This window comes from Octopus bimaculoides, chromosome 25 (genome assembly GCF_046866305.1).
Source record: "Octopus bimaculoides isolate indiv1 chromosome 25, ASM4686630v1, whole genome shotgun sequence".
NCBI lineage: Eukaryota > Metazoa > Mollusca > Cephalopoda > Octopoda > Octopodidae > Octopus > Octopus bimaculoides.
The window spans coordinates 23073022-23099711 of NC_142952.1; the positions used below are offsets into that span (position 1 = coordinate 23073022).

At 37.3% G+C, this 26690-nt stretch overlaps 1 protein-coding gene across 4 annotated transcripts in view; it reads left to right on the top strand.

The window, feature by feature from the left end:
* Positions 1-26690, top strand: part of LOC106872917 (uncharacterized) — a 150926-nt gene that overhangs the window by 69828 nt on the left and 54408 nt on the right. For 2 of the 4 annotated variants that reach the window (XM_014920094.3, XM_014920093.3), the window contains exons 3-9: positions 2163-2295; positions 8803-8931; positions 14494-14721; positions 19032-19157; positions 22444-22581; positions 23368-23565; positions 25577-25717. In XM_014920094.3, coding sequence (XP_014775580.1) covers positions 2163-2295; positions 8803-8931; positions 14494-14721; positions 19032-19157; positions 22444-22581; positions 23368-23565; positions 25577-25717 — 1093 coding nt within the window. The remainder of the gene's footprint in view (positions 1-2162; positions 2296-8802; positions 8932-14493; positions 14722-19031; positions 19158-22443; positions 22582-23367; positions 23566-25576; positions 25718-26690) is intronic. The other 2 variants (XM_014920095.3, XM_089342028.1) reach the window with 1 other exon arrangement.

A 26690-nucleotide genomic window follows, 5' to 3' on the forward strand; every position in this document is an offset into this window, starting at 1 on the left:
AACACCAGGTTGGGCAGTATACCTTCAGCAATCTAGTGCAGGACAAGATGACTTCTCTCCTGTTTCATAGCCTTATAAACTTGTGTGGGCTCATGACGGTGGATCATCTTGTAGGGGTGGGTCCTGAGATCCGCCTTCAACACTCAGTACATTGATGTTCAGCTTATTTTTGCTGTGGCAGCCAGTTTTCTGATGAAACAGATTTTGCCGTATCTTTTCTTTGGTACTTTTGATAAGCTGAGAAGTCTGCACAGTTCTTAAAATTATTGAAGCTTTTTTGTTATAGTTGTATTACTTTTGCCTACTTTGTGGAGGGTTATGATTGTATTTCGGTCTATAGCCATTATCTAATTTATAAATCTGAATTTATTTAGTCTGGAACAAAAAGAAGACACACTAAGCTTTTATAATGATGCATAATTTCTATATCTTATCACATTTATTGATAATTATTAAAGCCCGAAACTTTGGTTGCTTTAATTTCAGGACACCTTGTATATATAAAACAGGCTTCTTTCAGTTGACATCAATCAAGTCCACTTGCAAGGCTTTGTGAGCCTGGGGCTGTAGGAGAGAATACTTGCCCAAGGTGCCATGCGGTGGAACTGAATTTGATACCATGTAGTTGGGAAGTAAACTTCTTCACTACAGGAAAAGGAGTGCAACAGATATCAATAATGAGTAGGGTAGAGGGGTGGCACCTAGCAGTATAGAAGTGGGTGGTAATTTTAGTTGGTAAGGGGACAAGCTGGCAGAATCATTAGCACATGGGGCCAAAAGCTTAGCTGCATTTCTTCTGGTTCTTTACATTCGGAGTTCAAATTCTATCAAGGTCAACTTTTAGGGTCAATAAAATAATGCTCCAGTTGAGCACTGAGTCATTGTGATTGAATGACAGCTCACCTCACCACTCACCTCAAAATTGCTGGCCTTGTGCCAAAATTAGAAATGATATCAGCTGATAATGAAGGGCAAGGCTTTTGGAAAGAGAATGACATGTGTTTGTAAAGAGTAGCCAAAAAGAGGTGAAGTGAAAAGAGGCAAAGAGCAGAGAAGGGGAAAGGGAGGACAGCATCAGGTATGAATAGATCTGATTGCAATCCTTCGTTATTCAAGCATTGTGTTGGGAGAGAGCACAGAAGCAAGAGCTTCTGTTGTTAAAAGAGAGAGAGATGACAAGTGAGAGTCAGTGTTCAAGGTTTGATGAGTTTCATGGTGCAGTGAACAGGAGGAGGGCAAGAGAGAGAAATGGAGATGGGATGTATATCATCATCATCATCATCATCATCATTTTAGCATCCACTTTTCCATACTTGTATGGGTTGGACAGAGTTTGTTGAGGAAGATTTTCTCTGGCGAAATTCAGTTATATTTCTCCATCATTAGACATGCTTTTGTAGAACACAGAAGATTAATGACAAAGCTTGTATGATACTCATCTACACTCATTTACAATTATCATGCAAAGTCAAGACAAGGAGACACAAATACATACTCACACACAAACACAAAATTATGATGGGCGTCTTTCAGTTTTTGTCAACTGTGTCCACTCATGAGGCTTTGGTTAACCCAGGGTTATATTAGAAGGTATTCACACAGCTGGACTGAACCTGAAACCACACAACTGAGAAGCAAACTTCTTAAAGTACACAGCCATGCCTGTACCTGGCAAAGTGAATGGCAATTTGTCCAAGGTGGGGAAAGGGTCAGGTTAATTGGAAAGCAACAAAAATAAATAAAAGACACAGGTACAAACAGTGTAATAAGCAAACCTATATACATGCACACAAGACATACGTACTAAACACATAGACACACACACACACACACACACACAGACGCAAACGCAGATAGGGATACACACCATAGAAAAACAAAAAGGACTAAGCAGGACAGGAGGAGACACATGTGATAGAGAGTGCTGAAGAGGTCACAAAATGTGTGATGAAAGAACTTTGACAAAGAAGCTAAAATGATAATAGTAATAAAGCTGAAATGAAGAGCAAGTATATAGTGTGTGTGTTTAACTGGAAAAAAGATGACCATCCCCAAGTATAACACTGACTGGACATAGGAAAAGATGAGTTTCATTAAAGTCTACGCTACAGTCTCTCCATTGAAATACACTCATATCATATGTAGAATTTTCTTTGTTTCAGCAATGCTGTCAGTGTTGCCGTCTGGGAAGGGGTGCCGCCAAAACACAAATGAGATGTGACTTGACAGGCTATGGGAACCCTTGTGACCAAATATTTGAAGAATGCTGCAATGCTGAAAAGACACGGAGAAAGGGTATGTTGTCTATATACAGGGTATCCCAGAATTAACAATTTATTTCAGTGAAAACTGAATTTTTTTAAAAAGCTCAATTTTATACCTGTTTATCATGTTTATCATGTGTTAAAAGTCTATAGATTTTTATTTTGCTTATAATTTTTATAATTTTTATGATTTTTTTTTTTATAATTTAATTTACATTTCTGTTGGATCCTGCTTATCTGTTTGTGATACCTTTTTTTTTATCAATTTGACTGCAATCATTTTCTCTACCTCCATTCCCAGGATGGAGTAATAGTTTAGCTGAACTTAAAGAACACATTCAATTTGCAGTGCAAGAATATTTCAAAATGTGTTTCACAATTGTAAAGATAGATTTTAAATTTGCAGGGAGACAGACAGTGCACATGTTGAAAATTTTAGATAAAGTTTTAACAAGATTTATAAATCTATTTGTTTTGGTGTCATAATTAAGTAATAAACATCAAATTTTGTCAGTTTTTTTTAAAATTTGCCGGATTTCATTGAAAAAGGTAGTTAATTCTGGGTCATGCTGTACTTTCTTCATATAGTGTATTTCTAAGATGACAAGCTGCCAGAATCCTTAGAATGTCTGGCAAAACAGTTTGCAGCAGTTCTTCCATTTTTGCCTTCTGAGTTCGAATACTGCTGAGGGTGTCTTTGCCTTTCAAGGGCAATAAATTTAGTATCCATCCACCACACACCCCACCGGACACCTCAAGGGATCATATTTTATTCTTTTACTTTTATCCTTTCATGGATTTCAGTCAATTGACTGTGGCCATGGTGGAGCAACACTTTAAAGGGTTTTAGTCAAAGAAATCAACCCCAGGACTTGTTCTTTGTAAGCCTAGTACTTATTCTATCATTCTCTCTTGCTGAACCACTACGTTACAGGGACATAAACACACCAGCATCAGTTGTCAAGTGATGGTGGGGGGACAAACACAGACACAAAGACACACACACATAAATATATGCATATATATATTATATATATATATATATATATATATATGATTGACCGTTGACAGAACACTATTCAATTTTTTTTCTCCGTGTTTTTTCTCCTTGTCTCCGTATTCTTTCTGTTGAAGAGCGTAGCTCGAAACGTCAAAGACTTTCCGTATTCCCGAGCGTCATACTAATATATACTTTTGTTATTTACACCACCTGTCCTCGTCTGTTGTTATTTTTTGTATATTCTCCCATATATATATATATATATATATATATATATATATATATATTATAAATTAACTACCAACAAAAATAATTGGTAAGCTAACTCAAAAAATCATCACCAAACAGCAGAAAAAAACGACAGTGAAGGTATGCAGACTCTTCAAGAATCAATCCTTTTGGTTATATTAATAATAATAAAGGAGTTACGACGCAAAAACGTATAAATTCAAATGAACATATTTATCTTCTTCAATATATATTTCAGTATAAAGAATTCATTAAGAGACTTAATAAATCAGAATTTCTTTACACATCATTCAGGAATAAATATAACATCAGAAAAAATACATTCGGTTTAAAAACACAAACCGTTCATGGCGAAAAAATTTCACAATTACAAAAACCGAACAAAATTTTTTAAGTTTTAGCAAAAAGAACGCAATTACCTACATGTACGCATCCGCGTGTGTGCCCATACCCACACGCACACACGTTCATGCGCACACACACGTGCACGCTCACATGCATATGCATGCATACACAAACAAGCAAAATTCACAAGCCATAAACACATACATACACACACACACACACACACACATACATATATATATGTATATATATATACAGATATAGGGCAGGGAATCGTCAATTAGTAATAAAATTAATAATTAACAATTTTGCCAAGTAGTTCAGTATGAAAAAACCTTTATCGGTAAAACCATTTATAATCATAAATATACATTTGTAGTTTAGAATCAGTAGTTCTTTGACTGCTATTTCTAAATTCTCAGTATGTTGGAGAAGCAACTCATGCTAATCCCTGTATATTTATGATTATAAATATTTTATGATTATGTATATTTTATATCGATGCCTCTAACTGGATGGTTAAACTGTAACCCTTCATACGGGACTTTTTTATACAGGACTATTTGTGACGCACATAGAATAGATTCTTTGGAGTGAAGTGTTTGAACTCACTAGCCGATAAATTTCGTAAGTGCCTTCCTCACGTGGTTTTGATGTCGCATGGTCAAAATTCACATGAGTTTTTATTAGACACTTTCAAATTTATTCAAATATTGTGGCTGAAGATCGGAATAGGGTAACTTCATACTCTTAGCCGTGAAACGTCGTACCCAATTAACTAAAGGCAGGTTTGTTTTTGCTTTTCTCTTCTGTTTTTTGTTCTGTGTGTGCCATAAATATCGCCATCCGTTAGAGAAAAAATTTGTAGTTTGGAATCAGTAGTTCTTTGACTGCTATTTCTAAATTCTCAGTATGTTGGAGAAGCAGCTCATGCTAATCTCTGTATATTTATGATTATATATATATATATATACATATATAAAAATATATTAAAAAATCATTTTAAAATATATTATAAAATTATATATACATATACACAAAAAAAAAACAAATATACATATACACATGCAAAACACCATACACACACATACATACATATATATACACATACACTCATACATACATACATACATACATATATACATACATATATATACACATATACACATATATATACATATATATATATATACATATATACACATATACACACAAATATATATACATATACATACATACACACATACATATACACATATACATATACATATATATATATATATATATATATATATACACACACATACACATATATATCCATACACATACATATACATATATACACACATACATACATACATATATATATATACATATATACATACAAATATATATACATATACATACATACACACATACATATACATACACATACCCATATACATATATACACACATACACACATACATACACATATATACACACATTTTTCCACGTATACCCATGCATATGTATATACACTTGCACATGCATATGAACGGGTGTACGAATAAGTAAATAGAGCAATAGCAGAACTAAAAATACTAAAACCCAGACCCTAATACCCGATCATAACAAAATTCAGCTATAAGAGAAAATAAACAATGAAATTATCGAAACCAAAAATAAGTATGTTTGCGAACGTGAACACATCTGAACCCATTATATGTTAGTTTATTAATTAATTTATGCTTTGAAAATAGAATAAAAAACAACTCAAGATTGCACAAGTTGCAGTACCTCCTACCCTTATCGTAAGGGAAATCCTTCCAATAATATACCATTCTAACGAAAAGTTCTTATTTTGTTCTTTTAACCCCCAAATAAACCTACTAAGACTAGTACTAGCTATTTCACTCCTATCTCTAAACGTATTAAAGTGACAAGAAATTCTCCTACAAATCTTATCCGAAGAACAACCCACATAAATACTAACATCTGTATCGCTCTTAACCTTACACTGATACACTATATTCCTTAATCTCACGTTCGGACCCTCAAACCTTAACCTCCTGAGATTAATCACAGTTACCTCAATCTTAGAACCTATAATATTATTACCTAAGTGAGGGTCCTCATCCCTTTTCATTCCATTCATGCCTGTCTTAAGAACTTTAGAATTATGTGCTGCAATAATCTGCTCTAGGTTCTTAGTATTGGAAAAACCAAACCTAACACTATGCGTATTAATAATTTTACCGTAATGCGAATTTACAGGGAAATGCTTACTAATTACCTCCCTAAACTGAGCTACCAAATTCGACTTAACATTTTTACCAAATGGTAAAATAAACCAAAGATAACCATCATTAATATTATTAAAGCCTTTTGAAAAATACCTAAAACATTTAGAATTACACATGACATTATTACGAGTATATCTATGATCATAATTTTTTTAATTATCACTCCTAACCAACCTAACCTTATTATTCCTAACATCCCTATCTACTCTAACTTCACCAGATTCAGGTTCAACATAATAAACCTTATCTTTAAAACCAGCCCTATTTAGAGCTTCATTATAAAAAGGAAAACAACACGATTAACTGATAACTTAGAAAGCTTAATTAAAATATTTCTAACTAAATTATCAATAATACTTCTAGGGTGGTTACTCCATCTACTTATATATTTCAAATTAGTAGACGGTTTATGGTACAGTCTATACGTATCGTTTTATATATCAAGTGTCACAGCTAAATAATTAGCTAGCAAAACATCATCATCGTAAGTGACACTCATTCCCATCCTATTAAAAAATCTAGATAACCTACCTTTAAGTCTCTGCAAACATTGGGTAGAATAATTCCTGATATAAATAAGACAATCGTCCCTATATTAACCACCCCTAACCATAGGAAATTGATCAGCCAATTCATACAAAATATAGGAACCCACAACATCCGCTATTTGAGCTGAGTCAGAACTTTCCATAAGAACATCGAAAGCATTAGGAGTATCTTTACGAATCCAAATCTTATCATTAAAAGAAATAAAGGACTTCCGAGCAGCTAACACTACTTCTATTTCATCCCTAGTAAGCCCTGTCTTGTTATGAAAGAACCAAAGAGCCTTATTAAGTACGCTAGGGTTAATAGAAGCATAAAAATTAGAAATATCAAACTGTATAAATTTAAGACTTGGTCAGCCTGAGGAAGAGGAAGTGGAAGACACTTGTCGCACAGTGGGATTGAACCCAGAACCATATAGCTGGGAAGCAAGCTTCTTACCACTACACAGCCATGCCTGTACCTGCATATATATGTATAAATATATATGATTGTCTTTCACACAGTTTCTGTTTACTAAATTCACTCACAAGGGATTGGTCAGTCAGGGGATTTAGTAGAAGACATTAGCCCAAGGTGCAGCACAGTGGGACAAAACCCCAAACCATGTTTCAAAGTAAATTTCTTAACCAAACATCCATGCCACCATGTACATTTTTATTTTACGTTTTCTATGGCTGGATGCCCTTCCTAACCCATTGATATAGTGGACTGGGTATATTTGCTGGCAGAATCATTAGCACAGTGGCGAAATGCTTAGCAGTATTTCATCCGTCTTCAGGTTTTAAGTTCAAATACCTCTGACGTTGACTTTGACTTTCAGCCTTTCGAGGTCGATAAATTAAGGACCAGTGATCTCATATCAAGTGCATGACCTTGCATGTGGGGCCCAGTTAGAATTTCCTTCAGGTTGAGTAGCCCATCCCACTCAAATGGTCCTTGAATGGGGGGTGTTTAAGGATGTTGAATGAAACACCCATGTTTCCAGAGGTGAATTATTCAAACCCCAAAGAATTCCTCTCAACACATGGCTATGATGCTCCCCCACTACTTCTGCTCGTGATCTGAAATGCACATATCGTCAGCCATTGAGGGACATGCTCAACTGGTTAAGGTCAAACAACTGACAAGTGAATCTATGGTATTGAGCAGAATATTTGCTGTAGCCCATCTTTTATACCAAGACAAAACAATGTAAATGATAACACTTCCAATCAGTTAAAATGAGAAGCCATGAGAGCCACTGCCTCGTACTGCATCGTCATCATCGTCATCATTATCATTATTATTATTATTATTAAGAAGGTGACAAGCTGGCAGAGTCGTTAGCACATTGGACAAAATGCTGAGCAGTATTTCACCTGTCGCTATGTTCTGAGGTCGACTTTGCCTTTCATCCTGTAATTGATCAGTCTCCTCCCTACAAATTTCAGGCCTTATGCCTTTAGTAGAAAGGATTATTATTATTGTTATTATGGCAGCAAGCTGGCAGAATCATTAGCATGCCGGGCAAAATGCTTAGTGGCATTTCATCCATGTTTACATTCTGAGTTCAAATTCTGCCAAGTTCGACTTTGCCTTTCATCCTTTCGGGATTGATAAAATAAGAATGAGTTGAGCACTGGGGTCGATGCAATTGACTTACCCACTCCCTTCCAAATTGCTGGCCTTGTGCCAAAATTTGAAACTATTATTATTATTATTATTGTTATTCAGGTGTTGGATTGACAGGATTAGTAGAATGGTGTAGGGAATGCATTATAATATCTCCTTCCTGAATTTAAATCTGCTGGGGATGACAATAAAATCCTTTCTACAAATAGGCTCAAGGCCTGAAATTTTGGGGGAGGGGGTTAATTGTTGACATCAGCCCGTGTTCAAATGGCACTTGTTTTATTGATCCCACCCCCCCAAGCCAACTTCAGTGGAATTTGAACTCAGAATGTAGAGATGAACAAAATGCATTTTGTCCAACATGCTAACAGTTCTACCAGCTCATTGTTTTTTTGCGGGGACCAATAAAATAAGTACCAATAAAGTATCACCTCTTTAAGAAATTATTACTATGATTTTTATTTTCGTGCCACTTTTATTTTTCTGTTATTTATTTCAGATTTGCCAGATTCATCTCATTGCTTTCCAAATAATCCATGTGAGCAGCTATGCTTTGCTACTCACAGTTCAGTTCGGTGTTCCTGTCATAAGGGGTATGAAATTAATCCAGACGGAAAGACTTGCACCGGTATGTATAGATGTATGGATATATTCTGTTTGTGTCTGTATGCTACAGGTGTTGATATACACACAAATTACAGTGAAGGCACATGGCTAAGTGGTTAGGATATTTGGCACATAATCATTAGGTCGTGAGTTCAATTCCTGGCAGCGACATTGTGCCCTTGAACTAGACACTTTATTTCATGTTGCCTCAGTCTACCCAGCTGGCAAAAACGAGTTGTACCTGTAATTCAAAGGGTCATCCTTATCACATTCTGTCACACTGAATCTCCCTGAAAACTATGTTAAAAGTATGTGTGTCTGTGGAGTACTCAGCCACTTGCACATTAATTTCACAAACCAGCTGTTCCATTTATCAGTTCAGATGGAGTGCCAGAGAAAGAAAACAAAAAAAAAAAGAAGAAATAGATGTTTGTTGATTTGATTGATATGCAGCCTTCAGATGATGACTAAATAAATTCACAGTCTGTATATGGAAGAAGGGAATATTCAACAAATTATTTAAAATTGCATCTTTCATCTTAAAGGAGTATTTGAAACCTCATCTTCATCCATGCCAAAGAAGGTAGAGCTTAATTCCCACTCTTTTACACTGAAAGTTGTGGGTTCAATAAGAAACAAGTGAGGGAGGAGCACAGAAAATTCCAAGCATTGTAGAGACAAATAGTTCTTCCCATTTGTAGAAATGAAACTGCAATTTTCTTGATTTTGTACGCGGGCTTCATCTCAGTGAGTGGGGCTGGTGCACAGTAATGCCATCGAGGGGAAGGTCCCAAAACAGTGCAAATTCTCTCCTGGGAGTTTTAAACTAGTAGCACTTGAATCTGCAAATTGTTTGCAAAAAATCATTTAATTGACAAATATATTTCACAATCAAATCTATAAAAAAACAATAAATTAAAAAGGTGTAATACTGAAAAATGCCATTGTCTTCTTGTTTCGGTATATCAACACTTATTAGACAATAATAATTTACTTAAATATGATTTCTCAAAGTAATTCACTGACTCACAAAAAATACAAAGTTAAAACAAATATTCTTTGGAAAACTGGACCAGCTTTTGTGACAAATTTGTATAATGTTGAATATCTCTTTCCTCCACCAAACATGTCATACGATGACGAGATAGATTTAGAGCGGTGTTTCTCAACTGGGGTCCATATGGCCCTTACAAGTTCATATAAGATTTTATTGTTAAAATTTATCTGCAATAAATTGTTTATACTTCTATAATATTCAAAACATTTTAACTACCTTTTTATCCAATTCTTAATGGTATTTTTTAATGGTTGCTTATTTTGATTTTATATATATATATATATATATATATATATATATACACATGCATATACACATATATATAGTCAATCCAAACAAGAACAAGCAAAAAAAAACAATGCGAGGATGTGGAGCAAGTACTGTGTTAATATACATATGTGTGTGTGTATATACATATGTAATAATATATAAATATATGCATATATCCATACATATATGTACATACCTACATCTATATGTATACATACATGCATATATGGGTACAGGACATCACAAAAAAACGTTAAACACAATGAGAAACGAAAACATAAAGACGAAGACAGAAAACAAACTTTTTTTGAACAACGAAAAAACAAACAGAGAAACGAGACATGCAACATAAAGAATATTCCCCTTCATCAGTTGTCCCTGTTCCATCTACTCCGCATTTCGAAGGCAACGACAATATGCGACTTCGTTGGAACAGTCCTCCCCGCAAAGCGACTGGTGTAGCAGCATCATAGTCAACTGCTACAAAGGTAAAGGTGACGCTTTAGATACAAATAATTACATAGGCATCAAGCTGTTATATCAGGTTATGAAAGTTACAGAGAGGGTCATAGCCCAACTAATTAGGGAGCGAATCAATTTAGATGAGATGCAGTTTGGGTTCGTGCCAGGTAAAAGCACTACTGATGCCTTATTTCTAGTGAGACAGCTGCAGGAGAAATACCTAGCCAAGGATAAACCTCTGTACCTGGCTTTCGTTGACATGGAGAAAGCCTTTGACAGGGTCCCCCGATCCCTTATCTGGTGGTCAATGAGGAAACTTGGGATAGAAGAATCGTTAGTGAGAGCTGTGCGAGCCATGTACAGAGATGCTGCCAGTAAGGTGAGGGTGGGAAATGAGTACAGCAATGAATTCCGGGTAGAGGTAGGGGTCCACCAAGGTTCCGTCCTCAGCCCCCTCTTATTTATCATAGTCCTCCAGGCAATCACAGAGGAGTTCAAGACAGGTTGCCCCTGGGAGCTCCTCTATGCTGATGACCTTGCCCTAATTGCGGAGTCACTATCAGAACTAGAGGAGAAGTTTCAGGTGTGGAAGCAAGGTCTAGAATTGAAGGGCCTTAGAGTCAATCTAGCTAAAACCAAAATCCTAATAAGTAGGAAGGTAGATAAAACACAAACCCCTTCAGGTAGATGGCCCTGCTCAGTATGTAGAAAAGGAGTAGGTAGTAACTCTATAAGATGTACCCGGTGCAAGCTATGGACACATAAGAGGTGCAGCAACATCAAAGGCAGGTTAACTAGGAAGTTAGTTTTTGTTTGTGGCAGATGTTCAGGTGCAATAAAGACTGTAAACAAACAGGAAACAACTTCTATCTCATTCCAGGGTGAAAAACTAGAGGTAGTCGATAGCTTCCGCTATCTGGGTGACCAAGTTAGTAGTGGGGGTGGGTGCGCTGAAAGTGTAGCTGCTAGAATAAGAATAGCCTGGGCAAAGTTTAGAGAGCTCTTACCCCTGCTGGCGACAAAGGGACTCTCACTCAGAGTAAAAGGCAGACTGTATGACGCATGCGTACGAACAGCCATGCTACATGGCAGTGAAACATGGGCTGTAACTGCTGAGGACATACGTAAGCTCGCAAGGAATGAAGCCAGTATGCTCCGTTGGATGTGTAATGTCAATGTGAATACCCGTCAGAGTGTAAGTATCTTGAGAGAAAAGCTGAACATTAGAAGCATCAGTTGTGGTGTGCAAGAGAGACGATTGCGCTGGTATGGACATGTGGTGAGAATGGATGAGGATAGCTGCGTGAAAAAGTGCCACACCCTAACAGTTGAGGGAACCCGTGGAAGAGGTAGGCCCAGGAAGACCTGGGCTGAGGTGGTGAGGCAAGACCTTCGTACATTGGGCCTCACCGAGGCGATGACTACTGACCGAGACCTTTGGAAATGTGCTGTGCGTGAGAAGACCCGGCAAGCCAAGTAAGATCGTTGCCAGTGCCCCTGGACTGGCTCTTGTGCGGGTGGCACATGAGATGCACCATTTTGAGCGTGGCCGTTGCCAGTACCGCCTGACTGGCTCCGGTAGGATTTTCGAGTGAGATCGTTGCCAGTGCCCCTGGACTGGCTTGTGCGGGTGGCGCATAAAAGACACCATTTCGAGCGTGGCCGTTTTCGTGCGGGTGACACGTAAAAGCACCCACTACACTCTCTGAGTGGTTGGCATTAGGAAGGGCATCCAGCTGTAGAAACTCTGCCAAATTAGATTGGAGCCTGGTGTTGCCATCCGGTTTCACCAGTCCTCAGTCAAATCGTCCAACCCATGCTAGCATGGAAAGCGGACGTTAAACGATGATGATGATGATGATGATATATATATATATATATATATATATATATATGTAGTGAAACTACCTCCCGCCATTAGATACAAACTACTATCGCCATTACATACAATCTTCTCATTTAAATATAAATAAATGCGAGCGTAGTAGAGAACCCATTCCTTGTCATCACGTGACTGATCATTATTCGAATCGGCAACTTCTTCGAACCGTTCCCGCCAGAACGCAAACTGACCAATCACGGCCCCTAATAAGGTCACGTGATAGAGTATATTTCTACCATCTGGTGAGCCAATAGTTTGTTATAAATAGCTTTAACTCGGCGGCCAAATTGGTCTCGGTCCAGTTTCTCTTTGAGAACTGTTCCGTGTACCACACGACAGCAGCAGCAGTTCCAGCGACCACTTCAACAGCTTCGTCCAGCCAACGATGACCACCGCCGTCGCCACATCAGCAACAAGAGTCTACGACTACTATCCAGCATCATCGTCATGACCAACACGATTCTACGATTACTACTACCGAGCATCAATCTCCACCAGCGTCAACACGACTTACTATGTACACCACACCAAACTACCGCGGTACATCTCTCTCTTCAATTCTGTTAGGCGACTCAGCTTCACCACGGTAAATAAACAGACAAGAGTTCTTAAACAGACAAGAAATTCTCAGTCAGCGACGAACATCTGTATAACAAGAAACACGGCCCGGCATCGATGCCACGACATCACAACTAGTGATCAGCACTGCCACACTCAGCCTCTCCTCACTTTCACATACAGAACTTTTCCTATAGTGTACTAACGAACTGGTATAATTGCTCACGTGTTATTGACTCTCTTTCTCTCTGCTGTAAACACTCATACACACATGTATCACTCACATACACACTTTTCTTTGTATGACGGCCTGTCTTTGATTATGTTCTTATATGTCGCATTCACACTCTCACACAGACATACATCTTTAATGCTACAATAAATATCTCTGTTATTCATCTTATACGGTTGTGGTCTTTCATTACTGGTCATCTATGTTATCGTCGCATAACATATCATCTATATCATCATTTGATATATATATTTTGTGTTCGAGCGTGTGACCCGTTTAAATAAAAGGAGTCCTCTGTTTTTCCATTCATCACCATTTCTCCTTTTATGAGTTCGCACGGTCGTCCCTTACATATATATATATATATATATATATATATATATATATATATATATATATATATATATATATATATATATATATATATATAAATATATATATATATACACACGCACACACTGTTTTCGTATTTGGTTTGCAAGATTCTCTATGTGAATTTGTGTGTTGAAACAAAGTCACTGAAAACTTGCAGACTTTGATCATCATCATCATCGTCATCATCGTTTAACATCCACTTTCCATGCTGGAATGGGTTGGACAGTTTGACTGAGGACTGACAACCCAGGAGGCTGCACCAGGCTCCAATCTGATCTGGCAAGGTTTCTACAGCTGGATGCCCTTCCTAATGCCAACTCTTCTGAGAGTGTAGTGAGTGCTTTTTATGTGCCACCAGCACAAGAGCCAGTCAGGCAGCACTGGCATCAGCAACACCCGAATGGTGCTTTTTATGTGCCAAGAAACACTGACTGTTTAATTTAACTAATTGACTAATTATAAAGGAGTGGAATTGAACCAGTGCATGTGTAAATATTGGCATAATGACTGTCCCTATACAAAAACAATATATATATATATATATTATGTCATATCATATTATATCACATTGTATTGTGTTGTATTATATTATATTATACCATATTATATTATATATGTGTGTGTATGTGTTTGTGTGTATTGTGTCAATCGTTAACTTAGGTTTAAATAATCTGACAGTCATCCAGTCCATGCCTTTTCTTTGTAACTCTTATTATTATTGCTTTTGTTGTTTCTCTTGGATCTCCAGATATCAACGAATGCCTGACTGAAAGACCCTGTGCCCAAGGAACTTTATGCATCAACACCCCTGGCAGTTTCTTCTGCAGTGTTAGCACTGGATGCCCAGAACGTTCCAACTTTGATGCTAGCTCAAATAGTTGCACATGTGCACCAAACACCGTACACAATGTTACAACAAACCGTTGTGAATGCAAGACAGGTTATGCTTTCAATATTGTCGAAGGGACATGTGAAGGTGAGTGAAAATGGGTGGAGGACGAGTTTGTAATGTACAAATAGTTCATCTTTTATCTTTTACTTGTTTCAGTCATTAGACTGCAGCCATGCTGTGAGGAATTTTGGTTGAACTAATCAACCCCAGTGCTACTTTTTTTAAGACTGGTCTCTTTGATGAACTGCTAAGTTACTTGGATGTAAACACACCGTTACCAGTTGTCAAACAGAGATGGGGGACAAACACATAGACACACACACACACACACACACACACACACACACACACACATATATATTTATACTAGAATCAGTGAGACTTATCCTGGAAAATAATACGTTCTTCTTCAATGGTAAGAACTATATCCAAATTAAAGGCACGGCTATGGGGACGAGGTTTGCCCCCGTTTATGCGAATTCGGTGATGGGTTACTTGGAACAAAAACTCTACCAGGAAATAGAGGAGAGATATAACACCGAATTTAGGAAGCTTATAGAAAAAGCATGGAAGAGATACCTGGACGATTGCTTCATAATCTGGACCAAACCTCAAAGCATTGTGGAAGAATTTAACACCCTCCTGAACAACCTACACCCATCCATCCAGATGAACAGTAGCAAATTACCATTTCTAGATATAATGGTAATTAAAAAGAACACCGCCATTACCACAGATATATATTACAAACACACAGACACACACCAATACTTGAACTTTAAATCGTGCCATCCACCCCATACAAAACGCAACATACCATACTGCCTAGCCAGGAGAATATGTACTATTGTAGAGGATATAGAGACCAGAAATCAACGCCTGATGGAACTGAAAGAATTTCTGGTGAAGCAAAAATACCCATCACGACTCATAGAAAATGGTATTCAGCGGGCTTCGAAAATACCCATACAACAACTGAGGAAACCGCAAAGAAAAGACAAACAGGAAAAGATCATTCCATTTATAGTGACACAAAATCCATGCCACCAGAACATCTTTAATATCGCCAAAGCGAACTTACCGATCCTTGCACAAAGTAAGGAATTGAGAAATATCATTACAGATCAAAATATAACTCTCAGTAAGAGACAACCTAAAAACTTGAAAAAACTATTAACAAAGGCAAGGTTTGACCTCAGCAACAAAAATCAAACATTCACTGTATCCAAATGCAATGATAGCCGATGCGGCACATGCCGATCAATCCATACCGGCCCATATATGAACACAAAAACAGGGAAAATATTCACCAATGCGAACATGAACTGCAAAAGTAGAAATCTAATCTACTGCATCAAATGCCCTAATTGTGAAGAATTGTACGTTGGCCAGACAGGTAATGCACTATCGGAACGCTCACGGGTACATCGACAACAGATTAAAAACCCAGAAGTCCGCCAAATACCACTGAGTAACCATCTAGCAACATGTGGTCATCAAACTTTTATTATATTTCCATTCCATAAACTTTACAACCGGAATGAAATTGAAAGAAAATGCAAAGAAAAGGACTTTATTAAGAAATTCAAACCCACTCTTAACAAACAATGATTAAATCCATCTTACTTGGGGTTTAAAAATCTTATCCCTGTAACCAAAACACAAAAAATCTCTCAGATATCATCATTTCTATAAATAGATTTGGCATCATTTCTAAGAACAGCCAAACACCTACTGGGGTTTAAAAATCTTATCCCTACAACCCACACAAAACAATAAATTAAAATATCATCATTTCTAAAAATAGATTTGACATCAATTCTAAAAATAGCTAAACACCTACTGCTGCCGTCCAAAGGAATTGGTATAAAAGACAGAAAACCAGCCAACTTATTACAGTCTGTTAAAGTCTGTCATACCGGCCATGACGAAGGGAAATAGCCCTGAAACTCGAGTCGCCTTTATATATTTATATTTATATATTTATATATTTGATCCTTTATATTGAACACTCAATATTTCATCTACATTCAATACTTTCTTTCATGGTGCCATCCATTTTTATTTTATTTTATCTTATATTGTATATTGTATATTATATTATATATTGTATATTCCATATTCTATACCCCACATTAGTTATGCAGGAATATGAATAAAACATAAAAAACAGACAGTGTTGGAACTCTTTTAAACAAAATAATATATTCCTCTATACACAATCATACAAAAAACCCCACCTTTTTTGTATTTATTTTTACTCGCATATATATATATATATATATATATATATATGTATGTATGTATATATACATACGACAGGCTTCTTTCAGTTTCCATCTACCAAATCCACTCAATGCTTTGGTTAGACACTTACCCAAGATGCCACACAGTGGAGAGGACAAACTCAGAATATAATGAATCAGAAGAAACTACTGCTCAGCATTTCTCTGTGCTAACAATTCTACCAAGGCCTGAAATTTAGGGTTCAGGTGTTAGTCAATTACATAAACCCCAGTTCTCTACTGGTACTCATTTTAGTGACTCCAAAAAGGGGAAAGGCAAAGTCAACCTCTACAAAATTTGAACTCTGCTTGTTGCCCAAATGAAAACAATAATCCTTTCTACTTTAGGTACAAGACCTGAAATTTTTGGTGGAGAGGGTCAAAAGTCACCCACTAGGGTGGGTCAAAAGTCATATGCACAACAAGTTCAATGCCTTCCATAACTGTCAAAGAAATGCTTCAGTTTTTCTAAAATTGAATGAAATAATGATGAATACACACATACTTGTACGTGATGAGCAAAATGCATAATAATAATAATAATCCTTTCTACTAAAGGCACAAGGCCTGAAATTTTTGGAGAAGGGGACTAGTCAATTATATCAACCCCAGTGTTTTACTGGTACTTAATTTATCGACCTGGAAAGGAAGAAAGACAAAGTCGACCTCAGCAGAATTTGAACTTAGAACATAAAGCTGGATGAAATGCCGCTAAACATTTTGTCTGGCATACCAACAATTCTGCCAGCTCACTGCCTTAATAATGATGATGATCCTTTCCACTATAGGCACAAGGTCTGACATTTGAGGTCGAGGGATAGTCAATTACATGGCCCCACCAGTACTCAACTGGTACTTATTTTATCAACCCCAAAAGGATGAAAGTCAAAGTTGACCTCAGTAGAATTTGAACTCAGAACGTAGAGATGGATGAAATGTCACTAAGCATTTTGTCTGCATGCTCATGATTCTGCCAGCTCATCGCATTAATAATAATAATAATAATAATAATAATAATAATAATAATATGTATTTTGGAAAATCATAAAATACTGGTGTTCTTTGCTCTGACTCAAAATCCAAGATTTTGTGTCATTTATGAAATTGTTTTCCTCTATTTCCAAAATTATTATGGAAAATTCCTTTCTGGAGATGGAGTTTGGAGTGACAAGTGAGTCTCCAGAAGAAGTTTTGTCACTGACATTAAATGCTGCTAAGACAAATGTCTGGTTTTCTAAAAATTCTGCTAACTCACTACCTTACACAACAAGAATGGCAATAATAATGATTTCAAATTTTGGCACAAGGCCAGCAGTTTTGGGAAGGGGCAAAGTCAATTATTTTGACCCCAGTATTTCACTGATACTTAATTTACCAACCTCAAAGGGATGAAAGGCAAAGTCAACCTCAGCAGAATTTCAACACAGAATGCAAAGATGGACAAAATGCTGTTAAGCATTTCACACTGCATGCTAATGAGTCTGCCAGCTCGCTACCCTAGCAATAATAATAATAATGATAAAAATAATAATAACAATAATCTCTCACCACTTCATCGCTAAGGAAATTTAGTGACTGAAGCAAGACCAATGTTTCCTCCCATACTTAGTGAAATACTTACAAACAATCTTAGTCATTTACAAATACTACACTTTAAACTTTAGCCCATATTGATGTTAATTAGGTTTCTTTTTGATGCACACTATTTTAAATCTGTTAATACTAATTTAACTATTGTTCTTGCATGCAGATGGCGTCTCCCAGTAATTCATTTTCTAAAATATGTTATGTTTCCTGCATGCTAGTGTATATTATTATACATCTACTTAGTGATTCTCTCAACAAGAACAGTGAAGTCTATGCTTTTCTGAGGAAGTCTAATAAGACTGAAATATCCCTAGAGTTGTCACTCATTCTTGCCTAAACATGTAGATTATATTGTTTTATTCCTTACCACATAATCATTTCTGGTTCAATTTTTTATGTTAAGTGTATTAGATACATTAATACACACTGTTGTTTTTTATTTTCTTGTAGAATAGTTTATTTCTTTTTATTAATTATATAATGTTTTGTTTCTTTGTCTTTTTTATATTTACACCAATGAAGACATTGATGAATGCATCGTCCAAACACACAACTGTAACACAACAGACGGCTGCCTCAATCGCATTGGATCCTTTGAGTGTTGTGGTGCAGGTTATATTGTCAACCATGATGAACTAAAATGCAAAGGTAAGTATAGAAGAGCAGAAGCAAATAAAGGGCTGGTACAGTACACTCAGGGACCAGGAAGCCTGGAGTTAGTGGGGATTTGACCGTGTAGTAAGAAGTTTGCTTCCCTACCATATGGTTCCTGGTTTGAATCTCACTGTAGGGCAATTAGGCAAGTGTTTTCTACTATAGCCCCAGGCCAGGCAAAGTCTTATGAGTGGATTTGATAGACAGAAACTGAAAGGAATTCATCTCATGTATGTGGGGGGGGGGGGCGTGCATGCGTGTGCATGTGTTCGTGTGTGTGTGTGTGCCTTGACATCACATAATAGTTGTAAATGAGTATTGCTGTCATACAAGCAGTGTCCTTCATCTCCAGTCTTCCATGAAAAACATGTCTTACCATGGGGAAATATTACTTTACATGGAAGCAGGTAAGGGTTGGTGACAGGAAGGGTATCTAACCATAGAAAATCCACCCCAGCAAATTGTGGCCAATACATGCAAGCATAGAAAAGTGGATGTTAAAAGAGTTAAAATGAGAATACAGGATGAATGGCTCAGCATGCCATTGCTGGTTTTTCTATGTTGATTGTGGCCCCTTCTGTCCAATTGTAGGTTGGATGGAGTGTTCCCATGGCTGAATGATTAGCCCTAGGTGGAGGTTGAACTCAGAATACAGAGCCAGAGCAGATACTAAAAGGCATCTCATCCAATGTTCCAGAATGGACTTATTATTTGCAGTCAGTCTTTGCGGCTATGATTGTTCATGGCTTTGGCATGACTTGATAAAGGTTCTCCGCACTGGTCAGTTTTTCATTTGACTTTGCCATTTATTTCTGATCAATTCCTTTCCACTTCATATTTTTCTTTTGTAGTTACTTTGAATCTTAGTCTCAGTCTTCCATCGTTTTTTTCCCCTTTGCATAATTGAGAGTGAAGGATTTGTTTGGAGAGTCTGTTGTTGCGTCCCAACCAACATAGATGCCAATAAATAAGGATTCCCAGCATAGGAAGCAGACCAGCATGCCAAAGAGTCTCTTTGTTCCTGATCTTGTCAAAGAGAGTAGAATTCATAATTTGTTGTCCCTGGACTTATATATTCCACTACATAACCCCTTCACTCCCTACAGAGTATAAAACAACTTTTTCCCACTGTTCTCAAATCTGGGCTGTCTTTTATGCTTCTCTCTAGTTGGATCCCTAATTTTTCAGCTCTACCTTAGTATCCCACCACCCTAAGGGTAAAAATGATCATAGATGCTCCTGTAAATTTGCTTTCTTCTAGGTAGGGGTGTTGGCCCTACACAAACCCATCTTGAGAAGAGGTGATCCCTGTTATTCTGGCTTTTATCCTTTGACCCAGTATTTCCCATCCTATTTTTCCCCAGGCCACACTATAACTTCCCTGATAAAGAATGCCCAACCAATGGTTAAAAAAAGACCCACTTTATTTTCAATAAACATTACCAACCACATATACTTAACGTAAATGTCTCATATTTGCCAGCAGGCTGCTATTGGCAGAGTGGAGAATACTCTCTCTCTCAAAGCACTAGTTGCTAAAACACTCTCAGTCCCATCAAGGGGTGATGGGCAGTGAGTTATCTCCTACCAGCAAATACGCAATCATACATGTTAAGTATATGTGGTTGATAATGTCTGTTACACTACAGCTGTTTCTGTTTCATATTTGAATTTACTTTTAATATTTTGTCACAATTATTTAATGCAAAAGAATTTAGCAGTAACTCTTTTATTAAGTACTGAATATCAACTTCACCTAATTATATACTTTCCTTAAAGAAAAATTCACAATAGGGCATTAGGATAGCACTTTACTATAGCAAACAATCTTCACACAGTATACTTATTTCTTTACTGCCCACAAGAGGCTACACACAGAGGGGACAAACAAATGGATTAAGTCGATTATATAGACCCCAGTGCATATCTGGTACTTATTTAATCGATCCCGAAAGGATGAAAGGCAAAGTCGACCTCAGTGGAATTTGAATTCAGAATGTAGCAGCAGACGAAATACCGCTAAGCATTTCGCCCGGCGTGCTAACGATTCTGCCAGCTCACCGCCTTAGTATACTTGGCTGGAGGGATTGGTTTGGCTCAGTTGAGTATAGGTGTAGTATGTTTACTGCGAAAAAAAGATTTTCACAATTCTATGTCCCACTAAAAGAAAAAAGAGAAAATTTCCAATCCTACGCTCCCTCCACAATTTTCCCAGGTCCCACTGGTGAAGCATATGCCCCATGTAGGGAATCACTACTTTGACCTGTCCAGCATTGAAGGCCCTACTGGGAGTTTGTGCTCCACTGATATAACTCTCGGGGGTCATTGTGGTACATGAGCCATCCCACCACAGCAAAGACGGCACCTTGTGGTGGAGTACTATATTTATTGCCCCTCAAAAGATGGGAGACAAAGTTGTCTTTAATAGGATTTGAACTCAGAATGTGCATAGCCAGGATAAATACTGCAAAATACTTTATCTGATGTTTCAACAACTACTTCAATTCATTACCCATGACTTGTCATATATATACACAAACATAGGTACGTGGTTAAAAAACTTGCTTCCCAACCACATGGTTCTGAGTTCAGTCCCACTGCATGGCATCTTGGGCAAATGTCTTCTATTATAGCCTCAAGCTGACCAAAGCCTTGTGAGTGGATTTGGAAGAGGGAAACTGAAAGAAGCTTGCTATGTGTGTGTTTGTGCATGTTTGTGTGTGTGTGCTTGTTTGTGAGTGTGTGTATATGTGCACATGTGTGTGCGCATGTTTGTGTGGGAGGGAGGGTGTATGCATCTTTGTATATATGTTTGTGTGCGTTTTTTTTTTTTTTTTGTGTGTGTGTGTGTGTGTGTCCTTTGACATCACATGATGATTGTAGCTGTGCTTCACTGTCATATGAATGATGTTCATTTCCAGTCTTCCATTGAAAACATGTCTGGTCATGGAGAAATATTAACTTGCTTGGAAACAGGAAGGATATCTGACCATTGAAAATCTACCTGGCAGTGGCGGCGGTGGTGGTGGTGGTGGTGGTGGTGGCGGCGGTGGCAGCAGCACTAGTAGTAGTAGTAGTAGTAGTAGTAGTAGTAGTAGTAGTAGTAGTAGTTGTAGTAGTAGTAGTAGTGGTGGTGGTGGTGGTAGTAGTAGTAGTAGTGGTAGTGGTAGTAGTGGTAGTAGTAGTGGTAGTGGTAGTGGTAGTGGTAGTAGTGGTGGGAACAGCAGCAGTAGCAACGCCAACAACAATAACACTAACATCTGTCCTTCTTTTGTTTCAGACATTAATGAGTGTGCACTTTCTGACGCCTGCCCCCCAGGGATGCAGTGTTCCAACACAGTGGGTTCCTACACCTGTCGTCGTATCTTAGGTTGTGGTACTGGCTACACCTTGGACGAATCCACCCAGCAATGTAAAGGTGAGTTAACTTTATTGGCAGTTTGAACTTGTGCAGTTTCTTTGTTGTTTTTTTTTTTTCTTATTAAATCTACACCACCACCACAACCACCAACAACAAGAACCATACCAACTACAACAACACCAACAATGATACCAACTACAACATCAACAACACCAACACTGCAACACCAACAACAACACTAACATCAACATGAACGCCACACCCTATACCAACAATGCACCACCACCACCACCACCACCACCACCACGAGATATGTGGCACATTGTTGTACTCAAGAAGACCCACCCACCACAACAGAAGTGATATCCTAAAACCAAGGTGCCACATAAAAAGCAATGATGTAGTGACAACCTTAACAAGTGATGTAAAGTGCCCTGCTAACACAGTAGAACATGGTATTGACTTATAAAAAACGTTTAATATACTTTTGAGTATATCATGGTTGCATGACGAAATATAGTGTCCCTATAAGTCATTAATACTTCTTTCAAAATTGCTATTTTACTTTTCACCCATCAACTTGTGTAGGTTGAACTGTGTAAAACGTCAGAGAAAGACACTTCACTGTTTCTTGTGATAAACACATAAAGCAAAATTTTTCATGGATCCTTAAAATAATACTGAGGACCCAATTGACTATTTTGCTTCTGTGGACCCCACAAAATCTTATATGGACCCCCAAGGATCACACAGACCCTGGTTGGGAACCACTCCTCTGCACCATCACCATCATTACCATTTATACCATTCCATATATTTGAATTTTCCTCTCTTGTCTTCCAGATATTGATGAATGTGCTCTTAAGGTCCATAACTGTGGCGACATGAAGTGTCGTAATATTCAAGGTTCTTTCCGCTGTGAGAAAAAGAGGTTAACTTGCCCTCCAGGGACCATTCTCAACCAACAAACTAAAATTTGTGTAAGTCCACCAAGACAGGATTGCGAAAAAGGATTTTGGCGTCGAAATGGCATTTGCATTGGTGAGGATAATGACATGGTGTTTTTTTAGTCGATGGGGTGGTGTTACTCTTTTGCTCACTTCAATTATTGGATCATGGCCATGCTGGGGCACATTGAATAATGTGGTCCTAGAGATGTCAAATACAAAAAAGATGGAATTGCTGTGGCTGGAATGTCTCTGATCATAAATCAGTCTTGTCAGAGCTGACCTGGGGTCATTTTTCAATTAATCTCAAGAGATTCTTACTTGACTCCATTGACCTCAGTACTTATCTCCTTCTCGTATTTATTTTATTGATCTTTACTTATTAAAAGACCAAGTTTTGGTCATTTTTGTTTTTTTTCTTTTTGGCATAAAAACACAGGTGTGGCTGTGTGGTAAGAAGCTTGCTTCCTGACCACATGGTTCCAGGCTTAGTCCCATTGCATGGCACTTAAGGCAAGTGTCTTCAACTGTAGCTTTGAACTGACCAAAGCCTTGTGAATGGATTTGCTAGACAGAAACTGAAAGAAGCCCATCATGTGTGTATGTGTGTGTATCTTTGTAGCTGCATTTGTTCCCCACCACTACTTTGACAACCAGTGTTGGTGTGTTTACGTCCCTGTAACTTAGCAGTTCAACAAAAGAGATTGATAGAATAAGTACCAGACTTTTAAAAAAATAATACTGGGGTCAGTTCATTCAATTAAAAATGTTTGAAGGCAGTGCCCCAGCATGGCTGCAGTCTAATGACTCAAACAAGTAAAAGATAAAGGTACATAGCTTAGTGTATCATTTTACATAGGCACAAGCATGGCTGTGGAACTGAACCTGAAATCATTTAGTTGCCAAGCCAGCTTCTTAACCAAACAGCTGTGACTGTTGTTGGAAGCATTCAGGTCAAGTCTCCAGTCTGAGGAGAAATTCCTCTTTTCTCCAACATTCCAACAAAAAAATAAAGTCATGGGAGTTTCTCTTCCCTCTCTGACTAAGCAGTAAAAAAGGTCTGCTTGATTAGGGCCAGCTGGAGCTAGCCAACAAAACAATTACCCTTGCTATCACACTACATGTGTCTCAAAACATCTTCACATTCCAACTCTAAACCTCTAAACAACCCATCCTGACATTACTACACCGCATCGTCATTCCTTCACAACACTTCCTGACTAGTGAATGACATAACCACTATGTGGTCACATGTCCTGCTGGAAATAACAGCCAAATAGCTCCCTCACATTACTCTGGACATTACTGTCCCAAATTCTTGGAATCCCAGAGCTAGTTACCCAGTTTCTATGCTACATAAATGACTGAGTTCACAACATGGCCCCTCGAGGGGATGCCACTCCATTATGAGGCTACTCATTTACAACTGAATCAACTAGAGCAACATAAAATAAAGTGTTTTGCTCAAGAACACAAAGCACCACCTAATCTGGGAATTGAAACTACAATCTTACTATTGTGAGTGCAACACACAAACTACTAGGTCTTGTACCATCACCTCTCACAATACACTTTAATATTAAAAACAAACAAGATGTATTAAACAATGCATTCCAAATTCCTTTATGGAGATCTGCCAAAAGCTAGCAAGAAGATCAGGCAAAGATGGCTGCGACTAACCAGTCACTGTATGTGCCACCCTGAACTGGAACCATCCGAATTAGTCTTGTGGAACCCACTTCCTGGTGATATAAGAAGAGGAAAACATTGTCATACTTACATCGACAACTTGACCACAGACACTGGCCTGGAATGTATCCAGGACTTTAAGGCAATGATGTTGGACTGAGAAGTGTCATGGGTGGACTTTGCTGCTACAGCCCAGGCTGGAACCCATCCATAGGAATATATATATATATCTATATACTATACCTGAGGAAAAATGGAATGATCATGGCTTTGAACACGTTTCATCCTGGGTCTGCTCGATCAGGCTGACTTGGGGTTAAACAATATCTACAACTCAAATTTTGAAATATTATTGTTGTTGTTTAATTCCATTTTTATTTTATGCTTTTATTTCATAAAACCATTTTCCTTTGTAGATATCAATGAATGTGCTCATCGTGTGGACTCATGCAGGCGTCACCAAACGTGCCATAATACTGTTGGGTCTTATTATTGCAGTAACACAATAGACTGTGGAAGAGGATTGTGGTATGATGCTGCAGCAACTCGTTGTCGAGGTATTCCTTCAGTTTCTTAATTATATGCAGTTTTAAAATGTATGGAAAACCCTACAAGTAAAAATCTTATTTAAATCATTTAAATATTTGTCCTCCAGTTTTTTGGGGGGTTTTTTTTGTATTATGCAAGTGTTTAGGAAACAATTATCACATAATATATCAAAATTTGCCAGTGAGACACATCTAAGATTGCATTATTGATGGTGTTGCAATAAAGACATAAAAACTCTACTGCTTTAAATGTGTGTGTGTGTGTACATAAATGTAAACATATACACTAACAGGGACCTTAATCTTCCTACACACACACACACACACACACACACACATATATATATATATATATATATATATATATATATATAAATGAAAAACAAAAGATGGAATGTATGAGAATTTTTATTAATCATGACAATTGTTTCAACACATCTATATATATATATATATATATATATATATAAGTTTATGTATATATTAATATTATCTCAGTTATTAAAACCTTCGATAATTTAAATACATTAATAGTTACCAGAGGTAGCAAAATTACACTAAAAAACAAGATATCACAGCCGTTTTACAGGTAGAGATACCAAGTTAAAGTGATACATTTTGAGAAGATGTGAATAATAATAAATGGAGCAAAACGCATGTCAATAAAAGTTCCTTTAATTCCTACACATGTTTCTCTGCTTGTAAGTTACCCCATCATTTCGTTTTTGTCTTGCTATTACATGTTTTATTATGAACTCCCTGAAGAGAAATAAATGAGGAACCCCAACAACTCTTTCTTCTTTGTGAAAGAAATCTCATTTATTTCGAAACATGTGTAGGAATTAAAGGAACTTTTATTGACATGTGTTTTGCTCCATTTATTATTATTATTATATATATATATATATATATATATATATATATATATATATATATATATATATATATATGTATGTATGCATGTAAATATATGCACACACAC